General features: G+C 40.9%; 2 protein-coding genes and 2 non-coding genes across 10 annotated transcripts in view; 2 read left to right on the top strand and 2 right to left on the bottom strand.

The window, feature by feature from the left end:
* MATN2 (matrilin 2) overlaps window positions 1-1,862 on the top strand; it is a 175,881-nt gene extending 174,019 nt beyond the window's left edge. For all 7 annotated transcript variants that reach the window (XM_028500794.2, XM_028500797.2, XM_028500796.2 and 4 more), the window contains one exon: window positions 767-1,862. In XM_028500794.2, coding sequence (XP_028356595.1) covers window positions 767-822 — 56 coding nt within the window. In that variant the 3' untranslated portion in view covers window positions 823-1,862. The remainder of the gene's footprint in view (window positions 1-766) is intronic.
* On the top strand, window positions 1,608-1,739 carry LOC112062197 (small nucleolar RNA SNORA70). The gene has a single exon (XR_002890611.1). It is a non-coding gene; the product is annotated as a small nucleolar RNA SNORA70 (small nucleolar RNA).
* Window positions 1,863-15,333: 13,471 nt separating the features above from the next.
* Window positions 15,334-18,715, bottom strand: RPL30 (ribosomal protein L30). The gene is made up of 4 exons (XM_007101332.4): window positions 18,517-18,715; window positions 18,115-18,260; window positions 16,170-16,300; window positions 15,334-15,436 (listed from the first exon to the last, which is right to left on the bottom strand). The coding sequence occupies exons 1-4, from the start codon at window positions 18,535-18,537 to the stop codon at window positions 15,387-15,389; spliced, it is 348 nt and encodes a 115-aa protein (XP_007101394.1). The 5' UTR covers window positions 18,538-18,715; the 3' UTR covers window positions 15,334-15,386.
* Window positions 15,615-15,746, bottom strand: LOC112062195 (small nucleolar RNA SNORA72). Its single transcript, XR_002890609.1, has one exon. It is a non-coding gene; the product is annotated as a small nucleolar RNA SNORA72 (small nucleolar RNA).
* Window positions 18,716-19,049: the final 334 nt, after the last annotated feature.

The raw sequence follows: 19,049 nt of genomic DNA, 5'->3' as shown, positions 1-19,049 counted from the left end.
AGGGTTTACTTCACAAGAGAATAAGGAAGTTATATAGAAAAGAGAATAGGTTGGGACTTCCCTGGCAGTCCAGTGGTTAAGACTTATCCCTTCCAATGCAGGGGTGCGGGTTCAATCCCTGATCAGGGAGCTAGGGTCCCACATGCCTCGCGGCCAAAAAACCAAAACATAAAACAGAAGCAGTATTGTAACAAATTCAATAAAGACTTTAAAAATGGTCCACATCCAAACAAAGAAAAAAAATCTTAAAAATAATTTAAAAAAAAATAAAAGAGCATAGGTCAGAGGTCTTCAAGGCTGCTACACTTTGGTCCTATCATCATTGGTGAAAACTCATCTTTCTTCATCTCTTCTGATGTCATATCTTACTTTCCAAGGCCTAATCCTTTTGTTTTCTTCTCTTCACCTCATTCCCAACATTATCAGTTTGGCTTCAAGAGGTGTGCTATGGGAAATTAATTTATAAGCAACAGGGGTGTGAGTAGAATTAAAATTTTTAAAAAGAAAAATTTGAACTATCTGGCTTTAAAGTTAAAAAAAAAAAAGTATTTAACCCCATACAGATTTATAGTCTTGATAGCATGTGCTAATGAGTTACTATAAACTTGTAAGTCAAAATTTTAAAATACTTAACAGAAATGGGGAAAAAAACCCCCAAAAGCCTTGGATTTTTCAGGACACAAATTCTTATGTAGAGAAATCAAGTTGATTTGAATGTAAATAAATATAGGCCATTCAGAGTCTTCTTCCTTAATTTGAGATTTACTAGAAGAAATGACACAGAGAATGGAAGCCCTGGAAAATCGCCTGAGATACAGATGAAGATTCAAAATGCTACATGTATTTGTACGTCATTGTATCAAGGATTATAGTGAAACAGTTCAGAGCCCCCAAAGCTCAAGCTATCATTAATTCTGTAAGGTTGTAAACTAAAACATAAGTAGTACTGAGAAAGCTGGTTTGCTATAGAACAAAGGAATATAAATTCATTGAGAAAAAAAATAAATTGTATAAATTTATTTTGTATAAATTCATTGAGAAAAAAAATCTTTCAGAATCCTAAAATGAGATTATCAAGTAAGAACAAATAAGCTATGCAAGATATTCTGTAATATACTGTGGACACATTTGCTTTTGCCTTGTTCTGCCTTAGTGTTGCAATCTTATTTGACTACAAAATAAAGTTTGCAGTCTTACTTCCGTAGAACACTGGCCATGGGAAAGCTATTTTTTTTTTTTGTATTGGACTTTACCTTGATATATGTATATGGATGTATGCATAAAGTCATAGAACATATGTATTGTGTAACAAGTTCGATTTTTTAATACAATATTAAAATTCACTTCAGAGAATGGTATTCTGTGTAAAATTCTAAGTTTAACTTTAAATGCAAGGTATGTATACATGAGAAATGGCTAAAATACATATGAAAAAAATGTTGAATCTCACTGATAATCAGGAAAATGCAGGTTAAAACAATCAGTTTGGCAAAAGTTAGCATGTCTGACTATAGCATTAGTAAAGATGTGAAAATACGGGGCTCTTGTACACTGCTAGTGAGAAGACAAATGGGCAGCCTATGGAGTATAATCAACACCTAGTAAAACTGAAAATGCAGCCCTACCCTGTACTCTAGCTACTGCAGTTACAGGTATCTAACTTGATGATTTTAGCCTCCTCGGTGGTGTACACAGCCTGTTGCCTATACGGGTTGCCCTAAGGGACCTTGGAGACAGCCCTTTCCAGTGTACATTAATGACTGGCATGCTGTCCCCAATCTAGGCTCCAGACAGGTATGCGCGGTACCTTTGGAAAAGCGCCAGGGCACAGTGGCCAGGGTCCACATTGGCCAAATCATAATGTCCATCCGCACCAAGCTGCAGAACAAGGAGCATGTGATTGAGGCCCTCCGCAGGGCCAAGTTCAAGTTCCCTGGCCGCCAGAAGATCCATATCTCCAAGAAGTGGGGATTTACTAAGTTTAATGCGGATGAATTTGAAAACATGGTGGCAGAAAAGTGGCTCATCCCGGGGCCTGTGGGGTGAAATACATCGCTAATCATGGCTCTCTGGACAAATGGCGGGCCCTGCACTCATGAGAGCCTTGGCGCTGTCCCCTCCTTACTCATGCCCACCAATAAATCCTACTTTCTTGTCCAAAAAGAAAAAGAATGTTACTCGAGTTGATAAAAGTTAACAAATTACAAATAACCTAATCATCCTCAGAGGGGGAACTGATAAATTGTGGCATACCTCAGAAATACTATGCAACATTTAAAAGAAAATGTATTGGGCTTCCCTGGTGGCACAGTGGTTAAGAATCCGCCTGCCAATGCAGGGGACACAGGTTTGAGCTCTGTCCGGGAAGATCCCACATGCTGTGGAGCAACTAAGCCCGTGTGCCACAACTACTAAACCTGCACTCTAGAGCCCGCGAGCCACAACTACTGAAGCCCACATGCCTAGAGCCCGTGCTCTGCAACAAGAGAAGCCACGACGAGAAGCCTGCGCACTGCAACAAAGAGTAGCCCCCGCTCACCGCAACCAGAGAAGGCCCACACGCAGCAACAAAGACCCAACGTAGCCAAAAATAAATGAAAAAATAACATAAATAAAAAATTAAAAGAAACGTATTGTCTGCATGTATACATGGTAAAACTAAAAAACAAAGATGAATTTAAAAAGTCAATGGCAAACTGTGTTTAGCAGACCATTTCGGTAAATGAAAAAAAAACCAAACTACACTGCTAGTTGTTCAGATACATAAATATGTACATTTAAGTACAAAAAATGTTCCAGAAGGATATACACAACAGTGTTGTCCCTGGGAAAACAAGGAAGTGGGAATTGGGACAAAGTCAAAGGAGACTTCAAATCTATCAGTTCAAGGCACTTATAGGATCAAGAAAATACAAGTGGCAGCTTCTTTAAGAAATGAAGACCCCCCCCAACCCCCAATGACATCCATCCTATGGAAGCTACTGTATTTTTGAGGCCAAATGATGCTTTTACAAACAAAACACCTTGAATAAGCTTATGTTTAAATACTTCAAGACAAATGTTCCCATCAAAATTTCCTCCCAAAGGGCAGTGTGGTAAACTAAGAAGAACATCTCCTGGGCTACAATCCTATCTGGAAATCATCTAATTCTTTCCAGGTATAAGAGTTGTGATTCGAAGTATTAAACCTTCAGTTTATATTCATATTTGAGTCCTCCGAGTGATCCTGAAAACAGGTTTTCATTAGAAGTGCTGATTTGGGTTGGCCTTACCTTTTGAGATGTAATCACAGTTTAGGCATTGCTTCCAGCTGGCGCAAATCTGTCTTCTGTTGAGTCCTGGCTCCCTCTAGTGGCTCTAGACTGTGCGCACACAAACACACAGCCACCACTCACACACACTTTAGCTATTAAATACATGTTTCAACTTTCTCCAACTTGGGAAGGAAAATGCCTTCGTGGGAGACACACCCTCCAACGAATCCATCAAATTTACATATCAATCTAAGATATTTAACTTGAATACTGTCTAAAATTTGAAATAGTTCTCCATTTTCCTTGTTTTGCTCTGTGTACATCTCACGTATGAAAGTTTTTGCTTTCCAGTTTCATTATTTGTGTGACCTTTCCAAGCCTTGATTTCCTCATCTGTCAAACAGTACTATCTCAGGGCTCTAATCAAGACGGCGGAGTATAAGGACACGGAACTCACCTCCACAAATACATCAAAAATACATCTACAGGGGGCTTCCCTGGTGGCGCAGTGGTTGAGAATCCGCCTGCCGATGTAGGGGACACGGGTTTGTGCCCCGGTCCGGGAAGATCCCACATGCCGCGGAGCGGCTGGCCCCGTGAGCCATGACCACTGAGCCTGTGCGTCCGGAGCCTGTACTCCGCAATGGGAGAGGCCACAACAGTGAGAGGCCCGCGTACCACACACACACAAAAATATATATCTATCTACATCTGTATTCTCATAGAATACCTACCAAGCACTAGCAGCAGACCTTAAACACCTGAAAGGACAAGAAAGATGTCCCCGTGAACCTGTGTAGGACGGGGTGGGGGCGGGGGAAGCGGGATGGGACCTGCGCCCCGGGAAGGAGCTGTGAAAGAGAAATCAGTGGCTCAGAGGGGAGCACAACCACGTGCCACTTCCCTGTGCTCCCCAGCCTGAGACGCGCGCGCCCGTGGGTACAGGTGGGGGCTAGGTGCTGAAACTCGGGTTTAGAGGACAGACCTGGGGAGAGGATTGGGGTTGGCAGTGTGGAGACAGCCCGAAGGGGCTGGAACACGGTACGGCCGCAAGCAGAGGTGTACACAGAAGCCCAGGCCCACCATAGAAGCAAAGCGCCACTGTTAAGTGGTGCACAAAGGAAGGGGCAGGGCCCAGTGTGGCAGCCTCTTTCCTCTGTGCACCAGCCACTGCTCCAGCGGCCTCCGGGATCAGGTGCCGGAGGCTGTGCAACTTAGGAAGTAGGGCTATAAACCTCTCCTCAGGGCTGCGTGAGACGCAGGTTTACACCTCCACCGCCAGCTTTGTAAACTCAGCACTACGGGACGTAGAGCGGAAAACGGGTGTCCCCGTGGCTGGGACAGGTCTGGGCTGCCTCCGTAGCTTCCACAGAGGACCCAGGTGCGAGACTACTGCAGTCCTGGGACCTGACTTCAGTGGATCTGCGCTGGTGGCCTTGTGAAAACAACACCTCAGGGGTACCAGGGCCAGTTGCCAGCACTCCTATGGTTGAGGCAGGACAGATGGCAGTGCCAACAGTGTACTCTGTGAGCCCACACAAAAGGATGACAGGTGACACAATAGAACGCACTCCCAGGTAGACAGCTCTGGCGGAGGAATACTCAGTGGCTCTTCTCCCAGTGGGAGCACTTCAATCCCACCTACCTCACACCGCAGCTCAGAAGCGCAACTCAGAAACGGATCTGGAGGCTTCTACTCCAACAACTAGGGAGCAGACACTGTCCCTGACAGGGTGATGACAACCACAGAGCAAAAAGAAGGCCCCACTTAACATCCGGTGCAGGCGCTAGTCACCACACCACCAGTCACACCCCCTTATCAAGGGGATAAGGGCCAGGACACACTGAGGAAAGAGGTGGCAGGCATCCATACTAAACATAGCCCTCGCACCAAAAATATTAAACCCACGCAGGCTACACAGGGACGCTCCTACATAGCCCTCCAAGATCACAGTAGATAACTGTTTCTCCTAAACTCAGAGTAAGAGAAATACAAGTAAAATGAAGCAGAGGAATGACCCCCAGTTAAAATATCAAGAGAACTCCCCCTGAAAGAACAAACAGATCTCTTCAGTCTGACAGACACCAAGTTCAAAAAATAGATAATGAAAATACTGAAGGAATTAAGAAAGGCTATCAATAGAAATGCAGATTACTGTAAAAAGGAATTAGAAACTCTCAAGAGCCAAGAAAAATTAGAAAAAATTTCATCTCATCTGCAGAGATGAAAGCTAAAGGCAGTGAACAGCAGACTGAATAGTGCAGAAGAACGAATAAGTGACCTAGAAGATAGAATAATAGAAATCACCCAATCAGAACAGCAGTCAGAAAGCCAATGAAAAAAAAAAAAAAAAACAAGCAATATAAGAGACCTATGGATAATATAAAGCATGCCAATCTATGCATAATAGGAATTCCAGAAGGAGAAGAAAGAGAAAAGGGGATCAAAAATGTATTTGAAGAAATTATGGCTGAAAACCTCCCAAACCTAGAAAGGAAACAAATATCCAGGTACAGAGGGTCCCAAACAAGATGAACCCACAGACCTACACCAAGACATATTATAATTCAACTAGCAAAAGTTAAAAATAAAAAGAGGATTCTAAAGGCAGCAAGAGAAAAACAAAGAGTTAATTACAAGGGAACCCTCTTGCTGATTTCTCTGGAGAAACCTTACAGACCTGAAGGAAGTGGCAAGAATATTAAGTCCTGAAAGGGAAAAATATGCAACCTAGGATACTCTACTCAGCTAGATTATCATCTAGGAATAGGAGAGATAAAGAATTTCTCTGACAGGCAAAAACTAAAAGAATACAGCAATACTAAACCTATCCTAGGGACTTCCCTGGTGGTCCAGTGGCTAAGACTACACGCTCCCAATGCAGGGGGCTGAGTTGGATCCTTTGGTCAGGGAACTAGATCCCACATGCCGCAATGAAGAGTTCGCATGCTGCAACCAAGACCTGATGCAGCCGAATAAATAAATAAATAAATATTTTTAATGCTTAAAAAGAAACTCTATCCTAAAAGAAATACTGAAAGGTCTTCTCTAAATAGAAAAGCAGCAAGAAGCTATAGGAAAGAGAAAATAAGCCAGTATACAGATTAAAAGAAAAAAAAATTTTGTCAAAGCCGTGATAACCACAATGAACAGCAAAAGGACAAACATGAAGATGTAAAAGACCTCAAAATCATGAAATGTGGAGGAGAGGAAGAAAACGTAGTTTTTTTTTAGAATGTGTTTGAGCATATATGAATATTGTCTAAAAGCACATAAAGGAAGGCGTTAACACACTTGAAAAACAGGGTAACCACAAATCAAAAACATGTAAGAGATTGACAAAACCAAAAAGAGAACAGGGCTTCCCTGGTGGCGCAGTGGTTAAGAATCCGCCTGCCAACACAGAGGACACAGATTCGAGCCCTGGTCTGGGAAGATCCCACATGCCGCGGAGCAACTAAGCCCGTGCGCCGCAACTACTGAGCCCGTGCTCTAGAGCCCGCAAGCCACAACTATTGACCCCACGTGCCACAACTACTGAAGCCCACGCTCCTAGAGCCCGTGCTCCGCAACAGGAGAAACCACCACAATGAGAAGCCCATGCCCTACAACAAAGAGTACCCCCCACTCGCTGCAACTAGAGAAAGCTAGTGTGCAGCAACGAAGACCCAACACAGCTGAAAATAAAAAATTTTTTAAAAAAAGAAAACAAAAGCACAATATAAAAGGAACTCATCAAACCACAAAAGGAAAAACAAAAAGAAACAAAGAAGAAATAGAGAATCAACTGGGAAACAGGGTTTAAAATGGCCATAAATACATACCTATCAATAATTACCTTAAATGTCAATGGACTAAATGCTCCATTCATAAAACACAGAGTGGCAGACTGGATAAAAAAAACAAGAGCCTACAATATGCTGCTTACAAGAGACCCACTTTAGGACAGACTGAAAGTAAGGGGATGCAAAAAGGTATTTCACTCAAATGGAAATGACTAGAAAGTGGGGGTCACAATGCTCATATCAGACAAAATAGACTTTAAAACAAAGACCATAAAGAAAGACACCATATAATGATAAAAGGATCAACACAAGAAGAGGATATTACACTTGTCAACATAAATGCACCCAACATAGGAGCACCCAAATACATAAAACAAATACTAACAGACATAAAGGGAGAAACTGAAAGGAATACAATAATAGTAGGAGACTTTTAACACCCAATCACATCAATGGACAGATCTTCTAGACAGAAAATCAATAAGTCAACAGAGATCCTAAATGGTACAATAGAACATTTAGACTTAATTGATATTTTCAGGACATTATATTCAAGAAAACCAGAATACACATTCTTTTCAAGACACTTGGAACATTCTCTAGGATTGACCACATACTAGGGCACAGAATGAGCCTCAACAAATTTAAGAGTATAGAAATTATTTGAGTATCTTTTCTGACCACAAGGGCATGAAACTGGAAATCAACCACAGAAATAGAAATGAGAAAAAAATGATTACATGGAGACTAAACACGCTACTAAAAAACCAATGGGTCGGGCTTCCCTGGTGGCGCAGTGGTTGGCCACAACAGTGAGAGGCCCGCATACCGCAAAAAAACAAAAAAAACAAAAAAAAACAAAAAACCAATGGGTCAACGATGAAATCAAAGAGGAAATTAAAAAATACCTTGAGACAAATGACAATGAAAGCACAAGCATACAAAATGTATGGGATGCAGCAAAAGCAGTTCTTAGAGGGAAGTTCATAGAGATACAGGCCTTCCTTAAAAAAACAAGAAAAATCTCAAACAACCTAACCTACCACCTAAAAATATTTAGAAAAAGACCAAACAAAACCTAAAGATGGCAGAAGGAAGGAAATAAAGATCAGAGAGGTGATAAATAAAGGACATTTTAAAAATAGAAAAAAAAATCAATAAAAACAAGAGCTAGTTTTTTGAAAGGGTAAACAAAAATTGACAAACCTCTGGCCAAGCTCACCAAGAAAAAAGACCCAAATAAACAAAATAAGCAACGAAAAAAGAGAAATAGCAACCGATACCGCTGAAATACAAAAAACTCTAAGACAATACTATGAAGAATTATATGCCAACAAATATGACAACCTGGAAGAAACAGACAAGTTTCTAGAAACATACAGCCCACCATAACTGAATCAAGAAGAAATAAACTGGGACTTCCCTGGTGGCGCAGTGGTTAAGAATCTGCCTGCTAATGCGGGGGACACGTGTTCGAAGCCCTGGTCCGGGAAGATCCCACATGCCGCAGGGCAATTAAGCCCGTGCGCCACAACTAATGAGCCTGTGCTCTGGAGCCCATGAGCCACAGCTACTGAAGCCCACGCACCTAGAGCTTGTGCTCTGCAACAAGAGAAGACACTGCAATGAGAAGCCCACACACCGCAACGAAGAATAGCCATCGCTCACTGCAACTACAGAAAGCCTGCACACAGCAATGAAGACCCAATGCAACCAAACATTAATTTTAAAAAAAGAAATTGAACAGACTGATCACTAGACATGAAATAGAACCTGTTTCAAACACACAAACAAACAAAACTCCCTACAGACAAAAGTCCAGGACCAGATAGCTTCACAGGTGAATTCCACCAAACATACAAAGAACTTATACCAATCCTTCTTGAACTCTTCTTCCAAAATACTGAACAGGAGGGAACAATCCCAAAGACATTCTATGAACCCACCATAACCCAGACACCAAAATCAGACAAAGACACTACCAAAAAAGAAAATTACAGGCCAGTATCTTTGATGAATATAGATGTAAAAATTCTCAACAAAACATTAGCAAACTGAATCCGACACCACATAAACAAGGACCAAGTTGGATTCATCTCAGGGTCACAAGGATGGTTCAACATACACAAATCAATCAATGTGATACACCACATCAATGAAAGAAGACAAAAAACACATGATCATCTCAACGGATACAGAAAAACCATTTGATAAAATTCAACATCCATTCATGATAAAAACTCTTACCAAGAGATATAGAGGGAATATGTCACAACATAAGCTATTTATGACAAACTCATAGCCAATATAATACTCAATGGTGACAAGCTAAAGCCTTCCTGCTAAAATGTAGAACATGACAAGGATACCCACTCTCACCACTTCTATCCAACACAGTATAGGAAGTCCTAGCCACAGCAATCAAACAAAAGAAATAAAGGTATTCACATTGGAAGGGAACAGGTAAAACTGCCACTATATGCAGATGACATGATACCATATATAGAAAACCCTAAGAACTCCACAAAACTACTAGAACTGATAAACGAATTCAGCAAAGTATCAGGATACAGCAAACATACAGAAATTGGTTGCATTTCTTTACACTAACAATGAAAAATCAGAAAGGGAAAGTAAAAAAAACAGTTCCTTCTAAAATCACATCCAGGGCTTCCCTGGTGGCGCAGTGGTTGAGAGTCCGCCTGCCAATGCAGGGGACGCGGGTTCGCGCCCCAGTCCAGGAAGATCCCACGTGCCGCGGAGCAGCTAGGCCCGTGAGCCATGGCGGCTGAGCCTGCGCGTCCGGAGCCTGTGCTCCGCAACGGGAGAGGCCACAACAGTGAGAGGCCCGCGTACCGCAAAAAAAAAAAAAAAAAAAAAAAAATCACATCCAAAACAATAAAATACTCAGGAATAAACCTAACCAAGGAGGTGAAAAGACTTACATGCTGAGAACTATAAAACATTAATAAAAGAAACTGAAGATGATTCAAAGAAATGGAAAGATATCCCATGTTCTTGGATTGGAAGAATTAATATTGTTAAAATGGCCATACTACCCAACGCAATCTACAGATTTAATGTGATCCCTATCAAATTAGCCATGACATTTTTCACAGAACTAGAACAAGTAATCCTAAAATTTATATGGAACCACAAAAGACCCAGAATTGCCAAAGCAATCCTAAGGAAAAAGAACAAAGCAGGAGGCATAACCCTCCCAGACTTTAGACAATACTACAAAGCTACGGTAATCAAAACAGGATGGTACTGGCACAAGAGCAGACATATGGATCAATGGAACAGCACAGAGAGCCCAGAAATAAACCCACAAACCTATGGTCGATTAATCTTTGACAAAGGAGACAAGAATATACAATGGGGAAAAGAGTTTCTTCAGCAAGTGGTGCTGGGAATGTTGGACAGCCACATGTAAATCAATGAAGTTAGAACACACCCTCACACCATACACTACAATAAACTCAAAATGTCTTAAAGACTTAAATATAAGACATGACACCATAAAACTTCTAGAAGAGAACTTAGGCAAAATATTCTCTGACATAAACTGTACCAATGGTCAGTCTCCCAAGGCAACAGAAATAAAAGCAAAAATAAACAAATGAGAACTAATCAAACTTATAAGCTTTTGCACAAACAAATGAAACCATAAACAAAACAAAAAGACAATCCATGAACTGGGGGAAAATATTTGCAAATGATATGACTGACAAGGGCTTAATTTCCAAAATATACAAACAGCTCATACAACTCAATATAAAAAAAAAAACCAATCAAAAAATGGGCAGAAAACCAAAATAGACGTTTCTCCAAAGACATACAGATGGCCAACAGGCACATGAAGAGATGCTCAAAACTGCTGATTGTTATAGACATGCAAATGAAAACTACAATGAAGTACCTACCACCTCACAACGGTCAGAATGGCCACAATTAAAAAGTCTACAAATAACAATAACAAATGCTGGAGAGGGTGTGGAGAAAAGGGAACCCTCCTACACTGTTGGTGGGAATGTAAATTGGTGTAGCCACTATGGAGATCAGTATGGATGTTCCCGAAAAAACTAAAAAAGAGTTGCCATATGATCCAGCAATCCCACTCCTAGGCATATATTCAAACAAAACTATAATTCAGGACTTCCCTGGTGGCACAGTGGTTAAGAGTCTGCCTGCCAATGCAGGGGACACAGGTTTGAGCCCTGGCCTGGGAAGATCCCACATGCCACAGAGCAACTATGCCTGTGCGCAACTACTGAGCCTGTGCTCTAGAGTCCGTGAGCCACAACTACTGAAGCCTGTGCACCCAGAGCCTGTGCTCCACAAGAGAAGCCACTGCAATGAGAAGCCTGCGCACCACAATGCAGAGTAGGCCCCGCTCACCGCAACTAGAGAAAGCCTGCGCGCAGCAACGACCCATCGCAGCCAAAATAATAATAATAATAATTCAAAGAGATACAGGTACTCCTATGTTCATAGCAGCACTATTTACAATAGCCAAGACATGGAAACAACCTAAGTGTCCATCAACAGATGAATGGATAAAGATGTGGTACATATATACAATGGAATGCTACTCAGCTGTAAAAAAGAATGAAATGCCATTTGCAGCAACATGGATGGACCTAGAGATTATCATACTAAATGAAGTCATAAAGAGAAAGACAAATACCATATGTTATCACTTAAATGTGGAATCTTAACTGTGACATAAATGAACTTATCTATGAAACAGACTCACAGAGAACAGACTTGTGGTTGCCAAGAGAGGGTGGGGTGGGGGACGGATGGAGTGAGAGGTTGAGGTTAGCACATGCAAACTATTATATATAGGGTGGATAAACAACAAGGACCTACTGTAAAGCACAGGGAACTATATTCAATATCCTGTGATAAACTGTAATGGAAAAGAATATAAAAAAGATGTATATGTTTAACTGAATCACTTTGCTATACAGTAGAAATTAACACAATATTGTAAATCAACTATAGTTCAATAAAAAAATAAAATAGTACTACCTCATTGGATTGTCATAAGGATTGAATGGGTTAACACGTACAGTACTTACATGTTACGTTAGATATTATGTTTTTACTATTAAGTAGCCAAGAGTACTGCACACAAGGATACTTTTAACTGTATGTTAAAATGAATGGATTCTTTGCTTATCTTACCTGAGGAAAGCACTTTGGCAGACTCCCACTCCTACATATCTTTTGAAGCAAATAGATAGGAGGTAGTAAATATAATAAATGGTAAATGTACAAGATGTTTAAGACCTACTATCAACAAGAAGAGGGAAGAGGGAAAGAAACAAGATGACACTGAAAGCAGAAGGAGTGCAAGTCTAAGGGGTAGCTGGAAGTTAAGAACTGCAAGAAATCAAAGAGAACTGTTTTCTATGAACTAGATGATCATTGTCTAGAAGGCCCAACTAACTGCATTTGCTACCAGCCTAAAGTTTTCTTTCTTCTCTGTATACCTTTTGCTCCTGCTTCCATATCATATCGATTGCAATTAACATACTGCACAATATCCAAACTCTTCTTTGGGACCTTCCTATTTCTAGGCCTAAAAACAGGTAGTTCAGCATTAAGTATGGATTAAGTCCAATTGACTGGAATTTCCTGCAATCCTTGCATATGAGAGCTTCCCGGCCAAATACATTACTTTAAGTCCACTACATACGAACCTTCAAGTTGTGAACTTTCAAAGATGCAAACATGCCCTGTATGCCAGCTGTTGTACTGTACTACTGTACTTCCCAACGTACTGTACTGTAAGATTTAAAATGTTTTTTTTATTATTTGTGTGAAAAATATTATAAACCTATTACAGTACAGTACATGTTTTTACTATTAAGTAGCCAAGAGTACTGCACACAAGGATACTTTTAACTGTATGTTAAAATGAATGGATTCTTTGCTTATCTTACCTGAGGAAAGCACTTTGGCAGACTCCCACTCCTACATATCTTTTGAAGCAAATAGATAGGAGGTAGTAAATATAATAAATGGTAAATGTACAAGATGTTTAAGACCTACTATCAACAAGAAGAGGGAAGAGGGAAAGAAACAAGATGACACTGAAAGCAGAAGGAGTGCAAGTCTAAGGGGTAGCTGGAAGTTAAGAACTGCAAGAAATCAAAGAGAACTGTTTTCTATGAACTAGATGATCATTGTCTAGAAGGCCCAACTAACTGCATTTGCTACCAGCCTAAAGTTTTCTTTCTTCTCTGTATACCTTTTGCTCCTGCTTCCATATCATATCGATTGCAATTAACATACTGCACAATATCCAAACTCTTCTTTGGGACCTTCCTATTTCTAGGCCTAAAAACAGGTAGTTCAGCATTAAGTATGGATTAAGTCCAATTGACTGGAATTTCCTGCAATCCTTGCATATGAGAGCTTCCCGGCCAAATACATTACTTTAAGTCCACTACATACGAACCTTCAAGTTGTGAACTTTCAAAGATGCAAACATGCCCTGTATGCCAGCTGTTGTACTGTACTACTGTACTTCCCAACGTACTGTACTGTAAGATTTAAAATGTTTTTTTTATTATTTGTGTGAAAAATATTATAAACCTATTACAGTACAGTACTATATAGCCGATTGTGTTAGTTGGGTACCTAGGCTAACTTTGTTGGTCTTACAAATAAATTGGACTTAGGAACACGCCCTCGGAACGAAACTCGTTCGTATGCAGGGGACTTACTGTACTTTCATTATAATCAGAAAAATATATTTTAAAATGCCACCTTAGACCTTATCTTCTCCAATTCTGGCAGCACTTTAATGGCACTTCATCACAGTTGCCCTAGGCCAGAATGAATGAGGTATGTTTCCCATCTACTAGTTCTAAACTCCTTTCCTCTGAACTTTAAACTTTCTGCTGAAACGATGAGTGCATAAAAGCCACATATAAAGAAAAGGTAAAATCCAAATGGTCTTACAGCATATTAACACTACCTAGAAGGCCCTAGAAATCATAAACTATTTTTCTAAAACCATAATTCCAAAATGCCTAAAGCCAAAGTCATGCAACAGAACCTTTACAAAGAAACGGTACACTGGTAGTCACAATACTGTATTCTTCGGGTACCACCCAAACCTTAAGAAATTAATTGGAACTAGTCAACCTTGAGGGGGAAAATAATCCAAAAATAACCTGAAGGCACTTCCCTGGTAGCACAGTGGTTAAGAATCCGCCTGCCAATACAGGGGTCGCAGGTTTGAGCCCTGGTCTGGGAAGATCCCACATGCCACGGAGTAACTAAGCCCGTGCACCACAACTGCTGAGCCTGCGTTCTAGAGCCTGTGAGCCACAACTACTTAAGCCCGCGCCTAGAGCCCATGTTCTGCAACAAGAGAAGCCACCACAATGAGAAGCCCGCACACCGCAACGAAGAGTAGCCCCCACTCACCACACTAGAGAAAGCCCGTGCACAGCAATGAAGACCCAAGGTGGCCAAAAAACAAACAAACAACAACAAAAAAACAAAACCAAATAGCATGAAAGGTCAATTTGAAAGAAAAAATTGACCAAGTAAGTAATAATCACACAAACTTCCTTAACCAAAAGACAAACATTTGAACGACCATGGAAACAGACTAACAGCATTAGAAATCAGCAGTAGTCTGACCAAGGAATTCTTACCAGATATAAAGATTTTATAACTGTGGCTCTTAACCAAGAGATGCTGTGAAAACGTGGTGACGCTTGGGGGTGTTGTTACAATAACGTGGAAGGAAAACCAGGAATGAGAAATATCAAGCAGTATCCACAATCCTCCACAACAAAGAACTGTCCCATCGAAACATATCAGTAGTACTCCCTAATCAAGAAAACTTGAGTAAATGAACTGGTAAGAAAACTCTAGTTAATAATGGCCACTCTCCAAATTATACCCACAACCTTAGATTAACTTCAGATATAAACTAAAATCATGCAACATCTAGCTTGAAAGAAACCAATTCTTTGGACTGTAAATTGCAATTCCGGTTAGATTCTAGGTATGGAACTTTGCTGCCTCTGACGTAAATATAAAATAACAATATCCTGAGACTGAAAATAATGAAAAGTAAGTCTCTCAAAAATCTAGTACAGGAAAGGAACTCAGTGTGCTCCCTTTACAAAAACAGGGAAAGAAACTGGGATGTCTGGGAAGTCTTGCCAATATATCTAGCTGCCCCATCCTCTCTAATCCTAGCTTCAGGAAGGTATACTGAAACAAAAAGAAATTTTAAAAAATGACTGAAATGAATACAGTAGTTTTAAAACAAGCTCTGGCCAGTTTTATTAAAGAAAAATTGTGCATGATTTACTTTTCACCAGTCTGTTCTGGCATGCTTCTAATGATATCAGAATCACCTAGAAAATAAAACACAATAATTTTAAAATTCATTTAATGTCGACAGGTAATCATCAAATTAGCAATTGTTATCTTCAAAAGTTATTACACTAGCTGTGCTACCATTTCTCAAGGTTGATCGGATACCTAGAGTCACAGACATTTCCCACATAAGATTCATCATGTAAATCAGACTTGGTTTATCACCAGCATTTATAAAACCAGACCTAGGAAAAGAACTAGGTCTGGGGACACATGCATGGTCTTAATATAGCGAATGTTTAGCCTGCCCTGATTATTACAAATTCAGAACAGCGAGAATATTCGCAGTATTTTATGAATTAATTAAAAATTCGTAAGTTCAAAACATGACATGTTTTTGTAGGCCCTTCTTTTTCTCAACTTAATTTTATCCATCTGTTCTCAGGCAGCCAGTAAACATTCCTTTTTTCTACCGTTTCACCTGATTATTGTCCCTTTACAACTTCACCTTTTACCAAGGCCCTAAAGTCATCACCTCTTAGGTGCTGCATGAAATGAAACTCATGATCTCAAAGTAAAGAGAATTTCATTTATAAAAAGGTAATTCTGTACTGACGTTATCAATTCTCTGTAAAATAAAATTACAGGATATCCCTTGCTATATCCAAATCCTCAACATCTGAACGTAGAAACCAAAGACATTGGTATAGCAAGAAATACTTGTATTACATCATAAAGGAAAAGAATTACTTTATGATTTAAAAAGCATACCTGGATCAATGATAGCAAGTGTGCATACTCTGTAGTATTTTCCACACGCTGTGCCCAATTCAATATTATTGCCACTGTAGTGATGGACACCAGTTTTGGCCAACATGGCATAATACTCTATTTCAGATTTCCTTTGGGAACCAAAAGAAGGTAAATAAATACCACACCAAGTGACACAGATTAAATGTTACTTCTCTTATTAGTTTTAAGGTTGGTAAGGCCTTCAAACAGTAAGCCAGTTATTACTTTTAAAAACATTACCATATCCATTATTCAATACAAACCATCCTTCCCTGGATCCCTTACAAGGGAGGGGACAACCAGTAAATACCTGTGCTCGTGGAAAAGAGTAGAGTACAAAATAAAATTATCATTTACTCAGCATTTACTATCACCAGACACTTTACATTATATAATTCCCATGACAACTTCTAAGTCATTTCTATCACCCTCTGGTGCTCTGAAACCTAGATGGAGAGTGATATTACAGGTATACCTCAGATACTGCATATTCATTCCAGACCACTGCAATAAATCAAATATTACAATAAAACTAGTCACAGGAATTTTTTGGTTTCCCGGTGCATAAAGAAGTTGTGTTTACCCTACACTGTAGCCTATTAAGTGTGCAACAACACTGCGTCTAAAACAAACCAGTGTACATACATTTGAAAAATACTTTATTGCAAAAATAAATAAATTAATTAAAAAGCTACCCATCATCTGAACCTTCTGGGAGTCACAGTAGTAACATCAAATATCACAGATCACCATAACAATAGAGAAAAAGTCTGAAATATCTCGAGAATTACCAAAATGTGACATAGACATGAAGTGAGCAAATGCTGCTGAAAAACTGGAACCTACAGACTTATTCAATGCAGGGTTGCCACAAACCTTCAATTCGTAAAACAAACAAAAAAACCCCACCCCGCAGTATCTACGATGCGCAATAAAGTGAAGTGCAATAAAACCAGGGGTGCCATATGCTTGTACTTACCCCGAGTTGGCAGTTTTGTGTCCACTAAGTAGGTAGATATGAATGGTTTTACGAATTTGAAGGGAGTCCTAATACACTGTCGCCACTACTCACTCAAAGTGTGCATCCGCAGACAAGTAGTGCCAAAAGGTGCTTGTTAAAAATGCATAATCTCAGGCCCCAATCCAGATCCATTAAATCAGAAATTGCACTTAAACCAGATCATTTGTGACTGTGTGCATATTCATGTTTGAAAAGCACTGCTATAGAAGGTAAGCATGAAAGGTTTGGAATAAGACCAAAGGTTTGGGAGGGGATGGGATGGAAGAAGAGATCTCTCCCGACTTTGCCAATTACCTACAGACACTATATGAAATGCTGTGAGGTTATGTATTACCATACAAAACCAACAAGGGAAAGGGACTGAAAACACGGCTTATATTCTGCATGGTTCAAATTTCTTTAACTTATTTACAATACCCACTAAATGCAGTTTCAAAACAGTGAGGCAAGCAAAAACTGGGTGAACTGGGAACCTGCAGCTCCACAGGCCAGCCTGAACTTCTCTATATTAGCTTTTCTACACTACAACAAGTTCATAAAATGAAGTTCTTTTAAAGCATCTCAAAGTTAAAAAAAAAAAAATGACCCCAAAAGCAGGACACATGGACAAACAAGTTATGTTTCTGCGCTGCCCTCAAACTTTGACTTTCTCTGGTTTTTACCCTTTCTGCCACGCATTTCTCCCAAAGAGAACCTCATACGAGGAGAGACTATGACGAGGGGGAGAAAAATCAAGAGCCAAAAATGAACAACCGTCAAATTATTCTCCAGGTATCGCTCTGTAATACAAAATTTTACACGATACCCAGTTTATGCTACCCAGATTGCAAGTTCACATTCCTGGATATTCGCTCACGACCAATTGGCAGTGGGCGACAAACATACTCAGGTTCTTTCAATTACCTCAAGGCTGGGCAGTTGTTGGCGAGGATGACCAGTTTCGCTTTGCCGTGTCGAATCATTTTCAGAGTCTGCTTGTACCCCAGCACGTACTTTCCACTTTTCATAACCAGTTGGAGCCTAGAGTTGATCGACTCCAGTGACTTTTTCTACAAAACATGTAACACAGACTTGAAGGCCTTGTTTGTAACCACTCAAAACTGAATCCAGCTTCCTGGAAGCTGAACCCCTTAATAAAACCTCCGCAGAGAGTCCCAAATCCCTGAGAGAGTCCTTCGGGTTCATTTTGGACCCTTACAACGCCAGCGGGCACGCTATGCGCCCACTGTGCTCGGACCTGCCCGCCCCGGCCGAGACTCATCTCTCCACGTGAATAGGCTTCCGGCCCTGGCCTGCTACACTCACCGTTTTCTTTGCGGCCACCATCTTCCTGCCTTAGGCGCGGGACGCCCCAGCCTAGAACACAGAGGACAAGACAGGAAGTTTAGGATCCGAAGCTCCAAACGGCAACTCCCTGGACTCCCCGCGTGGCCTAAACCTCAGTACGGAGGAGCCTACTGAGCCACTGCAGCCGCCAAGATGGCCGGAGAGAGAGAAAGGAAGGAAATCCCACAATGCCAAGCTCTTCAAGCCGCGGCTGAGACCCCGCGGCCGGAAGCGGAAGCAAATCACAAGCGGAAGGGGCGGGGCAAGGAGAGGGGCTGATGTGGGTATCTCTGGGTGCTTCGAATTGGTTTGGTAGCTGACTGGTGCTGCCCACCTGCCGGCTGCGGGCCGTAAACCTCGCCATCTGTGTTGTTCCGCTGCTCATAGCTGAGGACTGAGGAACTGAGGAAAGTGGAACCGGACGCGAGTTGGAGAAGCCGACTGAGAGTGAGGCGGGAGGGGCGGTGAGAAGAGGCGGCGGCGGCGGCGGCGGCTGGACCTCGGTCTTAGCG

This window comes from Physeter macrocephalus, chromosome 15, assembly GCF_002837175.3.
Source record: "Physeter macrocephalus isolate SW-GA chromosome 15, ASM283717v5, whole genome shotgun sequence".
NCBI classification, from domain to species: Eukaryota; Metazoa; Chordata; class Mammalia; order Artiodactyla; family Physeteridae; genus Physeter; species Physeter macrocephalus.
The sequence above is the reverse complement of the archived record's forward strand: the minus strand, read 5'-3'. Positions and strand labels throughout refer to the sequence as shown.